General features: G+C 34.2%; 1 protein-coding gene across 7 annotated transcripts in view; it reads left to right on the forward strand.

The window, feature by feature from the left end:
• RANBP17 (RAN binding protein 17) overlaps positions 1 to 20,892 on the forward strand; it is a 315,477-nt gene that overhangs the window by 31,556 nt on the left and 263,029 nt on the right. For 6 of the 7 annotated variants that reach the window (XR_009353860.1, XM_059174293.1, XM_059174288.1 and 3 more), the window contains 5 exons: positions 2,798 to 2,871; positions 5,216 to 5,335; positions 7,211 to 7,357; positions 7,963 to 8,135; positions 11,734 to 11,927. Coding sequence is in view for 6 of the 7 variants with exons in the window: in XM_059174293.1 (XP_059030276.1) it covers positions 2,798 to 2,871; positions 5,216 to 5,335; positions 7,211 to 7,357; positions 7,963 to 8,135; positions 11,734 to 11,927 (708 nt within the window). In the remaining variant the exon portion in view is untranslated. The remainder of the gene's footprint in view (positions 1 to 2,797; positions 2,872 to 5,215; positions 5,336 to 7,210; positions 7,358 to 7,962; positions 8,136 to 11,733; positions 11,928 to 20,892) is intronic. The other variant, XM_059174291.1, reaches the window with a different exon arrangement.

A 20,892-nucleotide genomic window follows, 5' to 3' on the forward strand; every position in this document is an offset into this window, starting at 1 on the left:
GAATGAATTAGAATAACGGACTTAGCAGAGCAGAATTGCAGCTTACTTCCTTATAGAGAAGGATACCAAGAAAAAAAGCAAGCTCATTTGCTCTCACACATTTCAGAAAGGTGATGGCACTGGGTATTCCTACAGTCAGAGGTGAGGTGAGGACTAGGGCTTGGTAAAAAAGTCTGTATTCTGCTCAAAGTCCCCAGGATCTTCTCTCCCACCTGTGTAACTACCAACTTTTCATTTCTCTTCCCTGTATGCCTTTTCCCCTTACTTCCCAAGACTAGACCTTTTTGTCCTCAAGAAATTAAACTGGGTATTTAGGATAACAGATATAGGAGGGGAACACCACAATTTTGTGAAAACTAATATGGAAAGCAGAGATTAAAACAATTAAAAAGGATGTAGTATTCTTAGTATCATGATGAATACATGAACCAACAAATGCAATAAAAATTGCACATACTACGCATAAATACAGACACACACCTGTATGTACACATGAGTGCATGTAAAAATGGGAAAAATGAATAAGATTGATGGATTGTATCAGTGTGGTTTCCTGATTGTGATATTCTGCTGTAGTTTTGCAAGAATTTACCATTGGAAGAAACTAAGTAATGGGTGCATGGGGTCTCCATTATTTCTTGCAACTGCATATGCATCTGTAATTATCTCAAGAAGCTTTTTTATAAAGGGAGAGCTTAGTAGAAACAAAGTAAAGAGTAGAAGTAAACTTCAAAAAAGTATACTAATATCCCCAGGGAAATTAAAAAAAAAAAGGTAACACATCCTTGAAACAAGATTAATATTTTTTTAGTTTTATTTATTAATTTGAGAGAAAGAAAGAGAGAATGCATTGTGGGGAGGGATAAAGAAGGAGAAGAGAAAATCTCAAGCAGACTCCCCACTGAGCATGGAGCCCCAATGTGGGGCTTGATCTCATGAGCCTGAGATCATGATCTGAGCCAAAATCAAGTGTCAGACACTTAACCAGCTGAGCCATACAGTTCTTCCAGAATAAGATACTGTTTTATAAAGGAAAGTTCAGAGAATGTTCCAAATATAAAAGACAGTTGCTTAAATAAAACACTTAATAAAAGGTTGGAAGATAAAGTTAGGGAAATAGCCCAGAAAGTAGAACAAAAAAGCAAGGAGAGATTTGATAGGAGAAAAATCTACAAGAATATCAGAGCATAAAATTAGGAGAGCTGGCATCTGACTACTAGGAGTTTAAGAAAGAGAATAGAAAAAAAAAAAAAGAAGAAGAAGAAGAGAAGAAGAAAATTTGCAAACAAATAACACCCAAAAAAAGTTCTTGACACTGAAACTTAAAATTTCAGGTTGAAAGATCCCATGAAGGGCATATAGTAATGAATGAATAAAAGAAACACTAAACTTCATAATCATAATCATTTCAGAGTAATAGTGATAAAAGGAAGATCCTGAAATCTACCAGAAAGGAGAAGTCACCTACAAAGGACTGGGGTCAAGAACAGCATTAGACTTCTCAGCATCAGCACTGGAAGCCAGAAGACAATGGAGTAGTATCCCTAAACTTCTGAAGGGAAATAATTTTCAAACTAGACTGAAATTTTCAAGCATAAGGTAGAATTAAGACATTTTCAGACATGCCCATCCTCTTGGAATTTATCCCTTATGTGCTTACTCTCAGAAAGTTATTTGACAAAAAAACTATGGAAGATGAGGGGTTTGTGAAAAGGGAGTTTCAAAACAAGATGACAATGAACAGACATAGAAAGAAGATAATTATATAACAAATTTAAACAAGTTGAAGGCTCTAGGAGATGAGGTAAGGGGAGAGAAGCGGAAATTATAGGCTATTTGATGCTACTGATCACGTGGAAAATGGTATGAAGAACATTTTACAAATCTGTCAGAATATTTGGAAAGTCTTCATGACAGATATACAACTAAGCACAGAAAAGATGCTATGATTAAATCCAGAGAGTGTTAGAAATAAGATCATAGTGTACTCCTTGGCTCAGCTGTTAACATTACTTACACAGCCATAATAAAGGTAAGCACTTAGAATTGACTTAATCACAAATTGTTAAAATAGCGGATAGATTTTGAAAGAGGTCAGGTTGTGGTAGAAGCTCCAGCCTCATAGCTTATAACAAATTCATTTGATGTTTAAGGTAAAACAAAGAAATAGTCATATAGCATGTTATTTGGAAATACGGATGTAAGTGTAGATTAAGAGTTGAAAGGTAGTTGGAATGGGGTAGGGTATAGCTGTTTTTTAAGATACACTTTATTAGTGTTTACTTTTTTTTTTTTTTTTAAGATTTTATTTATTTATTTGACAGAGAGAGTTCACAGTAGACAGATAGGCAGGCAGAGAGAGAGGGAAGCAGGCTCCCTGCTGAGCAGAGATCCCGATGCGGGACTCGATCCCAGGATACTGAGATCATGACCTGAGCCAAAGGCAGCGGCTTAACCCACTGAGCCACCCAGGCGCCCTAGTGTTTACTTTTTGATACTGTTTGGCTTAAATGTTTATATGACTGTAATACAGATGAAAATGGTAAGGAGATTCTCCCAGTAAGAACTGTAGATGCTACATAGAAATAAGGAACATTTTAGCTAATTAGTTTCTATCTCTGTATTCTTTCATCTTTCAAAGGACAATAGCTAGGAATTAAAAAGGAATTAAGCCTAACTGATAAGAGTGGCCACATGCAGAGGTCTTCGAGTTCTTGTTTGTGTGCTGATGTCTTACTGTTCACATTAAAATAACTGAATGGAAGTGATGGTATTAGAAAAAAATTTTTTTTTCCAGTTTTCCTGGAACCAGAAACATTGGATCTTTTCTTCAATTTGTATCATTCACTTCCACCACTACTGTCTCAGTTGGTAAGTAAAAGTCATTATTTCATTAAAAAGTACTTGCAATCTTTATCTAAGGGTGGTATGTATTTTAGTGTAAAAAGTCCGACTTATATTCTTGATTGGGTTCACCTCTCAGAAGAAATGCTTTTTTACATCCCCTGGGATTTATGTTACTTGAGCTATTTGTCAGATTCTGACCATAGGTTTCCTTTTCATGGGTGAACCCAGGACCTCTAGCTGTTGGTTTAGCTCTTTCCCAGAGCCAGGAAAGCTTGTCACCCTTTAAGTGTACCTTCCTTTCTACCCAGTCCCCACCCCTTCTTCCGGGTCTCAGTCTGGTAATTGGCCACACCTTCGTTTGTTTTCCCTTTTTCTTCCCTCTCTCAAATTCTCCCTTAATCCTCCCTTCCCTAGGCTGGCCAGGCAGCCCACATCAGTGTATCTGAATGAGAAACAAAGGGGATCTGCTCATGTAATTTTGTGTTCATCACTCCACTTGTTCATTTATTTTTTGAATTAAATTATTTTGTGTGCTTAAAAATCTTAAAACTCTTTGGTTTTATAGTAACTTTGAGAATGTGAACCCCATCTTTGTGGAACCTAAAACAGAGACCAGGCAAGACTGAAAAAAGAAAAAGGAAAAGTTGTCAGTTTAATATCTAAGCTTCTAGAAGTAAAGTTGGAGGATTCTGATATTGCCATTTCCTGAAAAAACATGTTCCAGATTTTAAAGTACAGATCAGTGGTGTGTTTGTTTAGATATGTTATTGCCTAGAAGGGGAGAATAGATTTGCAAAAATACTCTCTCCCCTTCTTTTTTTTTTTTTTTTTTAAACATGTCTGTTCTTCAGTCTAGGGTTTTAAAACCTTTTTTTAAGATTTTATTTATTTGACAGAGGGAAATCACAAGTAGGCAGAGAGGCAGGCATAGAGAGAGAGAGGAAGGGAAGCAGGCTCCCTGCTGAGCAGAGAGCCCCATGAGGGGCTCGATCCCAGGACCCTGAGATTATGACCTGAGCCAAAGGCAGAGGCTTAACCCACTGAGCCACCCAGGCGCCCCTCAACCTTCTGTCTTTTAACCAGAATAATTTTGTTTTTAGTTATTTAAAAGCCATGTTTTCATGTACAGTTATGTTTTGCAATAACATAAGCTACTGGCACTTAAAAAATTAAGTGTAAAACAACTGCTTTAAGAGAAAGTAACTAACATTTATTGGGCCTGCCCTATTATATAGTGCTTATCTCCCTTCATCCTCACAGTGGTCCTGCAAGGTAAGTATTATTATATTATCCTCACTATGTTGACAAGGAAACAGACCCAGACTGGCTAAGATAAATTTATTAGGGTAGCAAACTAAATAATGAAACTGAGACTCAAACCCAGATGTTTTTGGCCCCCAAACACCAGTGGTTCCCAAACCTTCAGTATATCAGAATTGCCTAAGGAATTTTTTTTTTTTTTTTTTAAACAGTAAGGACGGCGGCAAACTGGAGAACATCTAAAAGGCCATACTCTGATTCTTGTCGCTGTTCTCCCCTTTTCTAAGAGAGCCAGACATTATTTAATATCTCTTCATTAAAATATTTAAATCTTAACAGCCAATTCTAATTTTTTTATAAAGTTGGCAAACATGTGGACCAAAATAAAACCTATGAGGGCCTGTTTGGCCTGAAAAGCTGCCAACTGTGGGCCTCTCACTTAATGATCAGACAGACTCCAGTGGTTTTCAGTAGTAGAATTAAAACCCCAAGTAGTGAAATTGTCTGGGAAAGTATTAACTTTTAGAAGATAACTAGACCATTTTTGTAAAATAGCTAATATTCCTAGCAGCATTCTCCAAATTGCTCCTCAACTTTTTAATGAATGGTATGGATAAGATGTACTATCACCACATAAATTGGGGATATAGTGGATTAAGTGAAGTTATACCAAGTTACACAAAAGCAAAGTTTTCCCACTTGCAGGATACTACCGTACATAGTGTACAGTATTTCTCAAACATAGTCTACCACAAAACCATCTTTTATTTTCTGTAGAACAGCTGTTTTATTGGTTCATGAACAGAGCTGGGCAGCAGAAGCAATTGGGAGTCTTTGGAGTATATGCCTGCCCAGGTTGCTTTGGCATATTTAACATAGGAAAATATATTAGAAGAGAATACAGATGAACAGAAATTTTAGTGGTGGGGTTGAAGAGTGATGGGTGGTGGTGGTGGTTGATGGTGTGTAGCTTTCATTATTTCTGGATTCTGTAGTACTTTTCTATTATTAAAATTAAAAAATACTTTTTAATATAAAGACAGTGTTCCTTACATGTGGCCATAGTTACTTTTAAAATTGAAATGAATTTTGTTGTTCCTATTTTTAGGCACTTTCATGTTTAGTTCAGTTTGCTTCTACAAGAAGGTCCTTATTTAGCAGTCCTGAACGTGCCAAGTACCTTGGTAATTTAATTAAGGGAGTAAAAAGGATACTTGAAAACCCTCAGGTATTTATGAAGTAATTTAATTAATATTAGTATGTAGAAATATAGTTTTTCTGCTGAAAGGTGTAACAAATTCGTGACTTGATTATGATTCTGGAAGGAAGCGTGAAGTATCACAACCACATTCCTTAGATCTCATTTGTAGTAGAAACGGGCAGTTTAAAAAAATAGGTGCTTTCCTGACAGACTTCTGTGTTCTTCCTTTTTCACTTTTTTCCATTCTTTTAGATGAATAAGAATAGAAGGTATATATCCTGTGATGCTTCTGCTTTATACCATTGTGTCCTGCATTTCTTTGCTTATACTTCTCACATTATTACTTCAGAGTCATAGCTACCTTCTGAACTATAAGACTTAATATAAATCTGAACGTTAATATTGGATTAAGTGGCTTTGAATTATGAGATAATGTTTTTTTGCCCTCTTGTGGACAAATAAGAGTTTGTAGATTTAAAAAATCTATACATTACCTTGCAAAGCTTCAGTAGCAATATTCATTCCAGAGAATTGCAAAGCCATTCTTAATTAGTGATTTGGCTGCCTAGATAAAACTTTTTGTTTTACTTTTTATTTTGTTTATGGTTTAAAATATATGTAATGAAAGTACGGATTTTAAGAGGTTAAATGCTTTAAGGGGATTTATCTGTCTCTTATTACTAACTTTTGAGGGGACATATAATATTTGTATATAAAGAAAATGTGCTTGCTTAATAAGGAGCAATTGATTTTGTAGGTTATTCTCAAGAGTGTTTTAGTATTTTGTGTGTTATGCTTTTATATTTCCAATGTTAGCACAGTCATGAAATATACATGTTTTGTTGATAAATGGCATTTTACTAATGTACTTTAAAATTTTTAGTAGTTTAAGTCACTGTCATCAATCAGTATGTGGAAAATAATATGTTAATATAAAATAATTGTTTTAATTGGTTTTTCAAAATCCTCATGTTCATGTTTCATGTCTGTAAAAGTTAGTTTGAATATTATATTATTTTAGAGTTACAAACATATTAGAAGACCTATGAGTATGAAGTATCTTATTGTAATTAGACTCTATTTTATATTTTCATGGTGTTCATATGAATGAAATTTCTTAGAAACTTTCAGTACTAAACAGACACTTTTTGAATTCTCTTTCATGCCATCTGCAATACAAAGTGTTTGAACTTTTGTAACGATGACACTTGTACCTAGTCCTCAAGGAGCTCTCATAGACAACTAGGGACCTCTTTCTTGGTCTTTCCTTTTAACCTTTCTTTCCTCAAGATTACCTCTCTGTCTTGTAGTACTTCTGTTAAACTTTCTGCCCTTTCTGCGTTAATTTATTTGAATGACTCTGCTTAGGGACCAGAAGTTGCTTGAGGGCACAGTGTCTATAGGAACTCAGTAAATATTTGTTGAATTCGAAGAAATTTCTGCTTGTGTGCACAAATACCATTTTAACTTCAGTTCAGCTGGTATCACTTTTTTCCAGGGTTTCAAGAACCCATTCTGAATTTTCATCATAAATATTTCTCAAGTCTTCTGTTAACTTTTGTTTAAGCTGCAGTGTGCGTGCACCTGGGCGCACACACACGCATGTATGTACACATGCAAATTTTTTGCGTAATACGGTGGGTTCCCAAATATAATTTAGTCATCCCAGTGCAGAGCTTCTACCACATCCTCTACTTTGGATTTCTTATAAATCATTCATGAAAACATGAATTTCAACAGGAATCATTTGCTTTATTTCATTAATAATCTACCCAGTTGATACAGAGTACCAATGAAAACTGGAAAACTTAATAAAATATTCTTGGAATTTTATTGACAAGTTATTAGCTTGGTTTGTTCTTAAGTATTTTTAAAAGTCTTTCTTTTTGTCTTACAATTTAGGGTTTGTCTGATCCAGGTAATTATCATGAATTTTGCCGATTTCTGGCTCGTTTAAAGACAAATTATCAGCTGGGAGAATTAGTTATGGTGAAGGAATATCCAGAAGTTATCAGATTGATTGCTAACTTTACCATTACTAGCCTACAGGTAAATAAAAATACATAATTGGTATTAAACAGATAATTTTAAAAACAATTTCTTGGTAAGATTTGGTGGGGATTTTTAATATTTGTTACTATACTAAAAATACTTACTCAAGGATTTTAAGTAAAAGTTCACTGGAACATATTTTACAGAAAAAATTAGATCTGGACTATCTGAATATCTAATAATTGAAGGATGAATTGAAAAGCTATAATAAACTGTGAAGAAATAAAAGCATTTTTTACAGATTTTGGGGGGGAAGATTTTTATAAGTTTGGGGGGAGGTTTTAAAACCACATTTGCTACATGATGTCAACTCTGGAAAGTGATCATGGAAAGAAAATTAGAAGGAAGTAAACTGACATTTTAATAGTCCTCATCTTGGGTGGTAGAAGAACGAGAGATTGTTGGATTCTTTTTTATGCCTTTTTGCATTCATAAAATTTGCTATGTTGAATGTTCATTGGCTAAATAATTAGAATAAAAGTTAATTTTAAAGTCTGTGTTTAGTAATTTGTCAAAAAAATCTTTTTAATAATTTTGTCTTTATAATTCTTATTCTAGGAAGATATGTCATTTTAAATAACATATGCTTTATTTCTTTGTAGCATTGGGAATTTGCTCCCAACAGTGTTCATTATTTATTAACTCTGTGGCAAAGGATGGTAGCATCAGTGCCTTTTGTGAAATCAACTGAACCCCACTTATTAGACACTTATGCACCAGAAATCACGAAGGCCTTTATCACTTCTCGGTTGGAATCTGTTGCCATAGTTGTGAGGTATTGAAAACTAAATGTTTCTGTTGTGTTTTTATCTTTTGCATCTTGGAATTTAAACATCTGAAGTGTAATTTGCCTAGTGTAAAAACACCCTTTTTAGTGAACAGGTCTATGAGTTCTCATAAGGATATACAGTTGTAGAACTACCTTCCAGTTAGGATAGAGTATCGTTCCATCAACCCAGAAAATTCTTTTGTGTCCCTTGTAATCATCCCTTTTCCCACCCTCAGCCTCTGGCAATTACTGACTTGTTGTTTTCCTGTAGTTTTTGCCTTTCCAGAATGTTGTATAGATGAAATCCTATGGTATGTGGTCCAGCTTCTTTCACTTAGCATAATGCATGTGAGACTCCTCCATGTTGTGTCAGGAATTCTTAAAATATATTGCTGAATAGTATTTCATTTTATGGATGTATCACAGTTTATTTAACCATCTGCCTGTTGATGGACATTTGGGTTGTTTCTGTTTTTGTCAATTATGAGTAAAATAGCTATAAACATTCCTAAACAGATTTCTGTATGATAGTAGGTATAGAAGTAAATACCTTAGGTGGGAGATTTCTGGGTTGAATGGTATATATGTTTCACTTTAAGAGAAAGTGCCAAACTGTTTTCAAAGGGCTGTATCATTTTGCATTCCTACCAGCAATGTATGAGATTCAATTGCTCTTTATTCTCTTCAGTACTTGATATGGTCAGTTTTTGAGAATTCTAAGAATTTTAGTCATGCTAATAGGTATGTAGTGGTATCTCATTTTGACATAATTTGCATTCCCTTAACTACCAGTAATGTTGAGCATCATTTTACGTGCTTATTTACCATTTGTATTGTTTGGCAAGGTGCCTGTTAAATTTGTTGCTCCCTCTTTTTGAATTGGGTTGTTTATTTAGATTTCGAAGGTCTATATAGTCTGGTCACAAGTCTTTTTATTGTATGTATTTTGTAAATATTCTCTTACAGTCCATAGCTTGCTTTTTCATTTCCCTGACAGTTTTTTTTGAAGAGCAGAAGTTTTAGAGTTTATCCATTATTTTTTTCTTCTAGAGGTTTTACAGTTGTAGAATTTACATTTATTTCTCTGATCCATTTTGAGTTAATTTTTGCATATGGTATGAGGTAAGGCTTGACATTGGGTTTGTTTTGTTTTTGCTTTTGCTTTTTTTGTTTTTAATGGGTGGTCAATTATCCTAGCAAAGACTGTCTTCTCTCCATTACATTGCCTTTATTCTCTTTTCAAAAATTAATTGACCGCGTACATGTGCTTTCTGGACTCTATTTTCATTAATCTATGTGTTTCTCCTTCTACCAGTACCTTGTCTTGAATACTGTGGCCTTAGTAGCTTTGAAATCAGGTGTATGAGTCTTCTCCCTTGGTTTTCCCTTCCCACAATTACTTTGGCTCTTTTACTTCCTTTGCTTTTGCGTGTAAATTTTAAAGATTTTATTTATTTATTTGACAGAGAGGAATCACAAGTAGACGGAGAGGCAGGCAGAGAGAGAGAGAGAGAGGGAAGCAGGCTCCCCGCTGAGCAGGGAGCCCGATGTGGGACTCGATCCCAGGACCCCAAGATCATGACCTGAGCCGAAGGCAGCGGCTTAACCCACTGAGCCACCCAGGCGCCCTTGGCGTGTAAATTTTAAATTCATCTTGTCAGTTTCCACCAAAAAATCCTGCTGGAATTTTGACTGGAATTATTTTAAATTTGTAGATTAATTTTGGGGAAAAATTGCCTTCTCCGCAGGATCAAGTCTTTAGTCAGTGAGCAGGTTTTTTTTTTTTTTTAAATTTAATTTATTTTTTTAAGTTTTTTTTTTAGTGTTCCAGGAATTCATTGTTTATGCACCACACCCAGTGCTCCATGCAATACATGCCCTCTTATAATACCCACCACCAGGCTCACCCAACCTCCCACCCCCACCCCCTCCAAAACCCTCAGCTAGTTCTTCAGAGTCCATAGTCTCTCATGGTTCATCTCCCCCTCCAGTTTCCCCCAACTCCCTTCTCCTCTCCATCTCCCCATGTCCTCCGTGCTATTCCTTATGCTCCACAAATAAGCGAAACCATATGATAATTGACTCTCTCTGCTTGACTTACTTCACTCAGGATAATCTCTTCCAGTCCCATCCATGTTGATATAAAAGTTGGGTATTCATCCTTTCTGATGGAGACATAATACTCCATAGTATATATGGACCACATCTTCTTTATCCATTCATCCGTTGAAGGGCATTTTGGTTCTTTCCACAGTTTGGCGACTGTGGCCATTGCTGCTATGAACATTGGGGTACAGATGGCCCTTCTTTTCACTACATCTGTATCTTTGGGGTAAATATCCAGTAGTGCAATTGCAGGATCATAGTGTAGCTCTATTTTTAATTTTTTTGAGGAATTTCCACACTGTTTTCCAAAGTGGCTGCACCAACTTGCATTCCCACCAACAGTGTAAGGGGGTTCCCCTTTCTCCACATCTTCTCCAACACATGTTGTTTACTGTCTTCTTAATTTTGGCCATTCTAACTGGTGTAAGGTGGTACCTCAATGTTGTTTTGATTTGAATCTCCCTGATGGCTAGTGATGATGAACAGTTTTTCATGTGTCTGTTAGCCATTTGTATGTCTCCATTGGAGAAGTGTCTGTTTGTATCTTCTGCCCATTTTTTGACATGATTATCTGTTTTGTTTGTGTTGAGTTTGAGGAGTTCTTTCTAGATCTTGAGTATTAGCCCTTTGTCTGTAATGTCATTTGCAAATATCTTCTTCCATTCCGTGGGTTGCCTCTTTGTTTTGTTGACAGTTTCCTTTGCTGTGCAGAAGCTTTTGATCTCCATGAAGTCCCAGAAGTTCATTTTCGCTTTTGTTTCCTTTGCCTTTGGAGACATATCTTGAAAGAAGTTGCTGTGGCCGATGTCGAAGAGGTTACTGCCTATGTTCTCCTCTAGGATTCTGATGGATTCCTGCCTCACGTTGAGGTCTTTTGTCCATTTCGAGTTTATCTTTGTGTATGGTGTATGAGAATGGTCAAGTTTCATTCTTCTACATATAGCTGTCCAATTTTCCCTACACCATTTATTGAAGAGACTGTCTTTGAGTTTTATCTTTTAATTTAATTAGCTCTTTGGTGTTTCTTTTCCTTACTGGTGATTTCTTTCCTTACTGTCGTATTCAGCATTCAGATTTTACATATGTTTAATTAGATTTAATTAATTAGTTTTTTTCTGGTGCCTTTGGAAGGTACAGTTTTTTAAGTGTCAATTTCCAATTGTTCATGGCCAGTATTTCATGGCTAGTGATACAGTTGGATTTTATATATTGACCCTGTATGCTAGGACCTTGGGTAAACTCTTCTGTCTGTAAGAGGTAATAATAACGTGTGTGTGTGTGTGTGTGTGTGTGTGTGTGTGGTTTCTTTGGGACTTTTGTGTATAGAATCATGTCATCTTCAAATATAGAATTTACATTTTATTTCTTACCTTCCAATCTGTTTGTCTTTTTGTTTCTTTATCCATGGTAGAATTTTTATTTCACATAAAGTTTATTTGTGGTGAATAATAGCGTATCACATTCTAATATTGTCTGCAAACTTATTCTATATTTGCAGAGATAATTTAGATGATCCACTGGATGATACTGCTACTGTGTTTCAGCAGCTGGAGCAGTTGTGCACTGTCAGCAGATGTGAATATGAAAAGACATGCACTCTTCTTGTACAGTTGTTTGACCAAAATGCTCAGAATTACCAAAAGCTTCTGCATTCACCTTCTGGAATAACTGTGGACAAGGCAATTCAGGAAGGTCAGTACATTTTATATGACTATGTATGGTATTATGTTGAATTTTAAGTAGCTTTTCATTAGTCACTTCAATAATCTTGCTGCAGATTATTTTTATGTATTTCCCCCAAATCCTCGTCTTCTAATAAGCCATTAATTTTATTAACCTTCTTTGTGTTTTGTTTGCTTGATGGTTGGTCAATTTTTAGTTTTCCTTTATAAGATACATGGGAACTGTGCCTCTGGAATGACCATCAAGAAAAGCTGATAATGGTATTTGAGTAGAGTTCACTAACTTGTAACTGTCTTTTAACTAATCATGTTTCCTTCTTTGCTATAGTTTACTATAAATTCAGAGCCCAATTTCATGCAATAAAAAATTGTATAAGACTTCATTATGATTTTGCATCTGTGTATTAGCTTTCACCATGGCTTTGGTTTATCATTCTATTTTAATTCCTTGATTTTCTTATTATTTTTCTTTAAGTGTTTATTGAAGGAGGATTTATTTATTGAATATGTCCCTTCAAACCCTTTCAGGAACATAGCAGGGAATAAAATTTAAGTAAATAGATTTTTCACACTTTAAAAAAAATTAAGTGAATATGAGAATGGAATTGGCTCTATGTATTTCTAATAGGAGGCCTTTTAATTATAGTTGCAGAATTTTTTTCTTTTCCGTTTCTTCCTTTCATCGTTTCGGAAAGGGAATGGTAAAGAATGATAGTCACACTCTCAATGATTTCCTATCTAAACACTTTAAACAATTGTTTATAAGATTTTACATTTACTAATATCTTCTTAAAATGCCTTTTATTATGTTTTTGTTTTCATTTTTTGAGTCACATTGGAAAACTGCTGCTGGGCTAGATAGTGGAGTAAGTAGGTAACCTTCTCCACTGCAAATGTTTTCTCTTATTAAGATCTCATGATTTATAAATTAAATTGAGGAGCAGTTATTTTTTGCAGCATTTAGTCTTGTCATGATTGATTTCTTCTTTCAGTAGAGTTTTGAAAATGATTAAATATTAAATACATACAAAAGGTTATTTATATATTGAAACATAATGACTAGCAATAACAGCACCATCACAGACTAGGTCAGTATCAGTATCTTTGCCATTCCTGTTGTTCTTTATCCAAATCTGTCCTTCCTACCAGCAGAAAATACTTGCAGACTTGAGTTTTGTGTTTATCAATTGGTGCCTTTTATTATTCATAGTATTACTGCCTTTTATTATTCATAGTATTACTGCATATATATGTGTATATATATATATAATGTGTGTATATATATCTATATATTCTGAAAATAATGGATGGTTTGCAAATTTCTGAACTCTGTACAGCTGTGTTCCTCTACAACTTGCTTTATTTTTTTTTCCCCTCAACGTTGCATTTATGAGAGAGTGTGTTGATGCTATGGCTATAGTTCCTTCATTTGCACTGCCACTGTTCTCTGCTGTTTGAATATACCAAATTTATTTATGCATTTTCTTGTCTGTAGATACTGTGTTTTTCCTGTTTTTTGCTGATACAATGAGTACTGCTGTAAAAATTGTTATATGTACCTATTACATAGTTAGTTTCAGTAGGTGATGCCAAAGCAGTTTATAGAGTGATTTACTCCTTTATATTCCACCCACCCTCATTTAGATTTTTGCCAGCAGCTCATAATGTTAGACTTAAATTTTTACTAGCTGAGATACTATACCTCATGGGTATTTTAGTTTTTGTAATTCCTATAATTATTAATGAAGTTTAGTATTATCTTATGTTTGTTGACTCTTGTGTCATTATCAGTGATATATATATATATTCATGATTTTTGTTCTTTTTCTCCTCACCATTTGGGTTGTTAGTTTTTCTCTTACTGATTGAATTCTTTATGTATTTTTGACACTAATCTTCAGTTATTTGAATTGTACATGTTGTCCCCAAGTTTGTGCTCTGTCTTTACATATCATATTAATGTGTCTGTTCTCTTAGTTATTTTTCATACCAAACTTCATTTGAATTAATTCACCTAATCTTTTTGAGGAGGTAATATAAACACATCGTCTAGAAAAAATAAATTAAAATATGATCTGTTTCAACTCCCTGTCTGTCCTCTTGTTCTTCACTCTAAGTAGCCACTTACTAATTTTCAAAGTTTCTGTATGCATATACAAACAATTACGAATTTATAAATTCTTTTTTTTTTTTAAAGATTTTATTTATTTATTTGACAGAGATCACAACTAGGCAGAGAGGCAGGCAGAGAGAGAGAGAGAGGAGGAGGCAGGCTCTCTGCTAAGCAGAGAGCCCGATGTGGGGCTCGATCCCAGGACCCTGGGATCATGACCTGAGCCGAAGGCAGAGGCTTTAACCCACTGAGCCACCCAGGCGCCCCCGAATTTATAAATTCTTATCCCCCTTTATTTACTTTGGATGTGGCATACCACCCTTAATGTTCTGTTTCTGCTCTTTTTTTTACATTTAATAATGTATTTTATAGCTATTTTCAAGCCAGTATATGGAGAATTTTTTTTTATAGATGCATGATATTTCATATGTATCATTTTGTATAATTTATTTAACCATTCAGTCCAACACTGAAAGTCATTTGAGTTGTCACCGTCAGCTATTAAAATTAATTCCACATAGATTAACGACATACATATGTCATTTTACATGTCTGCAAATATATATATAAATAAGATAAATTCCCAGGGTAGAACTACTATTGGGTAAAGGATAAATGTATTTATAACTCTTACAGATACTGCCAGATTACTCTTGGTAAGGACTATGTCTTGTTTACCTGTTCATCAACTCTATGGGAGTGTTTCCTTTTTGACTTCACAAGGTAATTTACCAACCTCTTGAATGCCTAGCAATTCTGTAGGTGAAAAATGGTTTCTCAGTATAATTTAACTTTCCATGTCAGTGCAGTTAGGCATTGCTTAAATTTATTTAAGAGCTATTTAGTCATCTCTTTCTGTAATGACTTATTTATTTCTTTGCTCTTTTTAAAAAATTGGGTTGTTGGTCCTTTTCTCATTGATTTTTTTTTTTTAAACAACTCTTTGTATTTTAGAAAAATAAGCTCCTTGTCTCAAGTGAGTTGCAAATATATATATATATATATATTTTTTTTTTTTTTTTTTGAGTGTGTAGTTTGATGAATTTAGAAGATATTCACAGCCATGTAACTATCACCACATTCAAGATAGAGAACACTTCCTTCACTCCAAATAATTTTTTCATGCTCTTTGATCCCTTTCCCTGTCTCTTGACCCAGGATTCACTGGCTTCTGTCACTGTGATTTGTCTCTTCTAGATTTCTTTATAAATGGAATCATACAATAACTAGTCTTTTGTGTTTGACTTTACATAGCATAATGTTTTTGACATTCGAATATATTGTGTATATTAATATTTCCTTTTCATTGCTGTATAGTATTTCATAGTATGACTTTATTATACTTTGTCTATCTAGTCACTGTGTGATGGACATTTGAGTTCCACTTTCAGTTTTGGGGCTGTTATGAATAAGAATGCTATGAACATATGCAGACAAGTCTTTGTATCTACTTCAATTTTTATTTCTCATGGCTAAATATGTAAGACAAATTGCTGGGTCATATTAGAAATGTATGTTTAATATTACAGGGTACTGCTATACTGTTTTACAAAGTGTTCCATTTTTCATTCTTATTGACAATGTATGAGAGTTCCATTTGCTCCACATCTCCATCATGATTTGATACTGTCTTCTTAACTTTAGCCATTCTACCGGATATCTAATAGTAGTATCTAATTGTTACAGTTTGCATTTCCCAGATAATTAATGGTGGTGTGCTTTTTGCCCATTCCTATATCTTCTTTTATGAAATGTTCACATTTTTGCCTGTTTTAAAATTGGGTTGTTTGTTCTTTTATACATATTCTTATTGGAATTGTAAGAGTGTTTTATAATTCTGTATATAATCTCTCATTCATATATATGTTTGCAAGTATTTTCTCCCTGCCTGTGGTATATCTTAACTATTTTTTAAAGAGCAGAAGTTTTAAATTTTGATGACCTACCTTTTCAATTTTTTCTTTCTGGCTTGTGCTTTTCGGATTTAAGAAATCCGCTACCCAAGTCACAGAGATGATGTTTGGTGTTTTCTTCTAGAAGTCTAATAGTTTTTAGCTATTATGTTTAAGTCGGAACCACTTAGGGTTTATGTTTATGCATAGTGTGAGTTAATGGTAAGGTCTGCTTCCCAACCCATACAGATATATAGTTGTTCTAGCCTCGTTTGCTGAAACAACTTTTTCCCTGTTGAATTATTGTAACACTTTTGTCAAAATCAATTGATTATAAACAGCTCAGGTTATTACTGGACTCTATTCTGTGCCATTGATCTGTATGTCCTCCCTTATGTTAGTGTTAAACTGTCTTGGTTACTGTAACTTTGTAAGTCTTGAAATCAGGTAATCTAAGTACTCCCATTTCATTCTTCTTTCTCAAAATGGTTGTGTCTGTTTTAGGTCTTTTGTGTTTCTATATTAATTTTAGCACCAGCTTGTTAATTTCTTTAAAAAAAAATCTCACTAGGATTTTGATTGGGATTGCCTCAATCTATGCATCTATTTGGGCAATCTTAACAATATTGAGTCATCCAGTTCATGGGCATGGTATATTGCTTCATTTATATAGTTGTCCCTTAATTTTCTTTGCAATGTTTTATTGCTTTCAGTGCACAGGTATTAGAAACATTTCACTGAATTTACTACTATATATTTTTGATGCTATTGTAAATTTCACAGTTATTCTCTGCTATATAAAACCAGGATTGATTTTTATCTTCGTGTCCTATGATTTTGCTAAATTTTACTTATTTTAATAGCTTTTTGGGGATTCTTTTGGATTGTTATATATGACATGTCATCTGCAAATAAAGACAGTTTTATGTCTTGTCTTCATGCCTTTTATTTCTTTTTCTTGCCTTATTCCACTGGTAGGACCTCCAGTACAATGTTGAATAAAGTGGTGAGAGTGGGTAGTCTGTCCTTGTTTCTGTTTGTACATATAAAGCATTGAGCCTTTCACCCTTGATTAGGATGCTACCTGTAAGTTTTTTTAAAGGATGTTTATAATAAATTTGAGGAAGTTCTCTTCTATTCCTCTGGCTATTTATAATGAATGGGGTATTGATTTTTTTTTAATGTTTTTATCTACCTATTCAAATGACCTTTTTTTCCCCCTCTTTTTACTAATATAGTGAATTACATTGATTGATTTTTGTGTGTGTGTGTTAAACCAGTTTTACGTTCCCAGGGTAAATCCTACTTGGTTATGATATAGTGTTCATTTATATAGGGTTAGATATGTTTCAAAAAAAAATTGTTAATTTTATATTGATGTTCATGAAGGATATTGTCTATATTTGTTTTCTTGCCATGCATTTGCCTGGTTTTGGTAACAGGGTAATACCCTCATAACATAAGTCAGGAAACAATTCCTCTTCTTTCTTTATCTTCTGAAAGAGTTTGTGGAATATGAGTGTTATTTTGTTCTTAAGAGTCTTACAGAATTCACCAGCAAAGTAAGTGGGCCTAGAGGGTTTAAAATCACAAGTTCGATTTCTTCAATTGATATAAGACTATTCAAATTTTCTGTTTCTCCTGGACTTAAATTTAGTCATTTATATCTTTCAAGGAATTTGTCCTATTTTTAAATTCCTTTTTATTGGAATAAAGTTATTTCTAATATTCTGTTATTATTCTTTTACTGTCTGTAGGATCTGAAATGATGTTCCTTTCTTCTTTTTTTTTTTAACTGAAACATACTTGATAATACAACATTATTAGTTTTAGGTAGCCAACATAATGATTTGATATTTGTATATGTTACAAAATGGGCACCACAGTAAATCTAGTTACTATCTATCATCATACATAGTTATAAAATTATTTTCTTCTTATGATGGGAACTTTAAATATCTACCCTCTTAGCAATTTGCAGATATGCAATACAGTATTAACTGTAGTCACTGTGCTGTATATTACATTCCCATGTTAGTTTTCAACTGGCAATTTTGTTTTTTTTTAAATTTTTTTTTTAAGATTTTATTTATTTATTTGACAGAGAGAAATCACAAGTAGATGGAGAGGCAGGCAGAGAGAGAGAGAGAGAGGGAAGCAGGCTCCCCGCTGAGCAGGGAGCCTGATGTGGGACTCGATTCCAGGACCCTGAGATCATGACCTGAGCTGAAGGCAGCGGCTTAACCCACTGAGCCACCCAGGCGCCCTCAACTGGCAGTTTTAAACTTTTGACCCCATTCACCCATTTTACCCACCAACCCCTCATTTCTGATATTGACAATTGTTGCCTTTTTTTTCTTTTCCCCTGATTGACCTCAATTAGATATTTATCAATTTTGTGAATCTTTCTAAAGAACCAACTTTTATTTTTATTGTTTTTTTGTTTGTTCATTTTTTTATTTCATAAGTTATTGTAGCTTTATTATTTTCTGCCCTATACTATTGATTTTATTTCATCTTTTCCCCTCCCTAATTTTAGATAGAGATTTCACATCTTTGAGTTTTAAATTTTTGTATTTTTCTAATAGAAAAATTTTAAGTTATGAATTTCATTATTAAGCATTGTTTGAGCTACATCTCATGAATTTTGATGTTCTACTTTTATTACCACTTAGTTAAAAATACTTTCTAGTCCATATTTTTTAATATGGAATTTAAGGAATTATTTGTGGAATAATTATGGAATTAATTTATGGAATTTGAAGTATATACTTTTTATTTCCAAGTATTTGGGGTTTTCTTAGTTACCTTATTATTGCTGATTTCTAACTTAATTCCACCTTGGTCAAAGACTATCTTGTAGGATTTCAAATTTTTAAATTTACTGAGACTTGTTTTATGACCTAACATATGTTATGTTTTGGTAAACATATGACATACTCTTGAAAAGAATATGTATTTTACCATTTGGGAGTCACAGAAAATAAGTCAAGATGATTAATAGCGTCCAAGTATTCTTTGTCTTTGCTGATTTTGTGTTTTGTTTTGGTCTATTACTATTATTTATAGAGAGAGCTGTTATAATCTCCAAATAGAATTGTGGAATTGTCTTAGCTACTTTTAATTGTCGATTTTTGCTTCATATAGAGATCTATAATTGTTTTGTCTTTCTTATTAATTAAAATCTTTCATCTTGAAATAGTCTTATCTGGTACTAACCAAAGTCAGTGCCTTCTTATGCTCTTTACACGGTAATCCTTCTCCATGCCTTTACTTCCAGTTTGTCTGTGTATTGATATTTAAAGTACATCCCTCTTAGACAGTATATAGTTCTTTCTTTTTTAAAAACCTACTCTGACTATCCTGTCCTTTAATTGGAATGTTTAGTCCATTAACTAAATGAGGTAGAGGAGGACTACCAACTTAATACCATGTGAACTACTTCTTTAGAATAAGGTTCTTCATATCACACTGGTGGTCTGTATTAAGGCCACAGACCATATATGGTCTGACTTGAGGGTTTTCTCCTCCTCTCCATCTAATGTTAAAGTTAAGTCAGACAAGTTTCTGTTGTCTTTCTCTGCCAAGGGCAGATTCCCCCTCCCCCCTCCTACCCCAGTTCATTTTTTTCACTAAGGGTATATCTGTGTCTCAGCTTCTGTTGGGCTCCTCACACTGGGCATGCCCTGGGTTTGACCTTTGTCCATCAAGGAGAAACTCCAGTTCTCTAGCTGTTCTCATGCTTATGTCTCTAGATTTTAGGACTTTGAGGATTTATTTTACTTTCTAATCAGCTCAATAGTACATTTGGTGTCTTCGCGCATGTTGGGTGCAGACGCATCGTAGCAGAGAGTGCAGACTGATGAATAGAGTACATGCTGTTTTCATCCCTCCTTGTCTTTTCTGTTAGCTTTTTGTAGCTATGTGCTTGCCCTGTAAGCCTGTGTTGTAGTGTTTTTAAAAGGGTTTTTCTTTGGGTTTTGGGGCTTTTTTTGGTCTAATGACTCAGTGACATCCCATTTAGTATTTTTTCAGATTTGTTTTCTTCATTGACTCAGATTATGTTATGGCTGGCTGCCTGTAAAATCACATTTTTCTTTTTGGTTTATACCCCAAATAATGTTTCCTTCTTTTTAATAGTAAAGAATTAGTAGTTCTTTCACTTCTTTGTTGTCAGCTTGCTGCTCTGAAAGGCTTTTCAGATGCAAAACAGCCAGCTTCTGGATAAACTTCTTAATGCATTTCTGGGCTTGAAATAAGTGCATGAAATCTTTGAGGTTCCTTTACCTCCTCTCTGCTACTCTCCACCCCTTTTGTTCACCGCATCCCTCCCCAATCTATTTTTCTCTCAAGAAAATGAACTTGAACCAGAGTGGACCTAGTCAACAGCAAGCAAGGTCAAAAGGCAGTATTGCTTTCAAAGGCAAATTGTCAGTATCAGTGATTAAATTGGTAACAAGGCCTTAGGCTTTGTGTGTGTACTGAATTTAAGATTCTTATATCCAAAGGCAAATTATCAGTATCAGGGATTAATTGGTGATTAAGATTCATATATTAAGTTGGACCCTTGAAGGGGATAAAGTGGCCCCAAAATGTTATAGCCCCTTGGCTTCCAGCAAAAAAAGTAAATTAAAACCTTCTCTGATGAATAGTAACCATAATTTAGGGCCTTGAGAAAACTGCAGATTCACAGCAATCAAATGAGTGTTCATAATTTTAAAAATAACAAGTACACAAATAATGAACAATATAGCCTCAATGAGCAGTAACAGAAACAATAAATTACCTATTTGATTGAGACCTTCCCAAGGACTTAAGATACTGGAAGTGGATGGGAACATAAAATAATTATGTATGAAAATGTTTAAAGAAATAAAAAATAGAATAAAAAATGAGCCAACAGGAGTATGACAGATGACCAAGGCAGACTGAAGAAGACTCAGGTAAAACTTTTAATACTGAAGAAAAAA

The sequence above is a fragment of the Mustela lutreola genome, chromosome 5 (assembly GCF_030435805.1).
Source record: "Mustela lutreola isolate mMusLut2 chromosome 5, mMusLut2.pri, whole genome shotgun sequence".
Lineage (NCBI taxonomy): Eukaryota > Metazoa > Chordata > Mammalia > Carnivora > Mustelidae > Mustela > Mustela lutreola.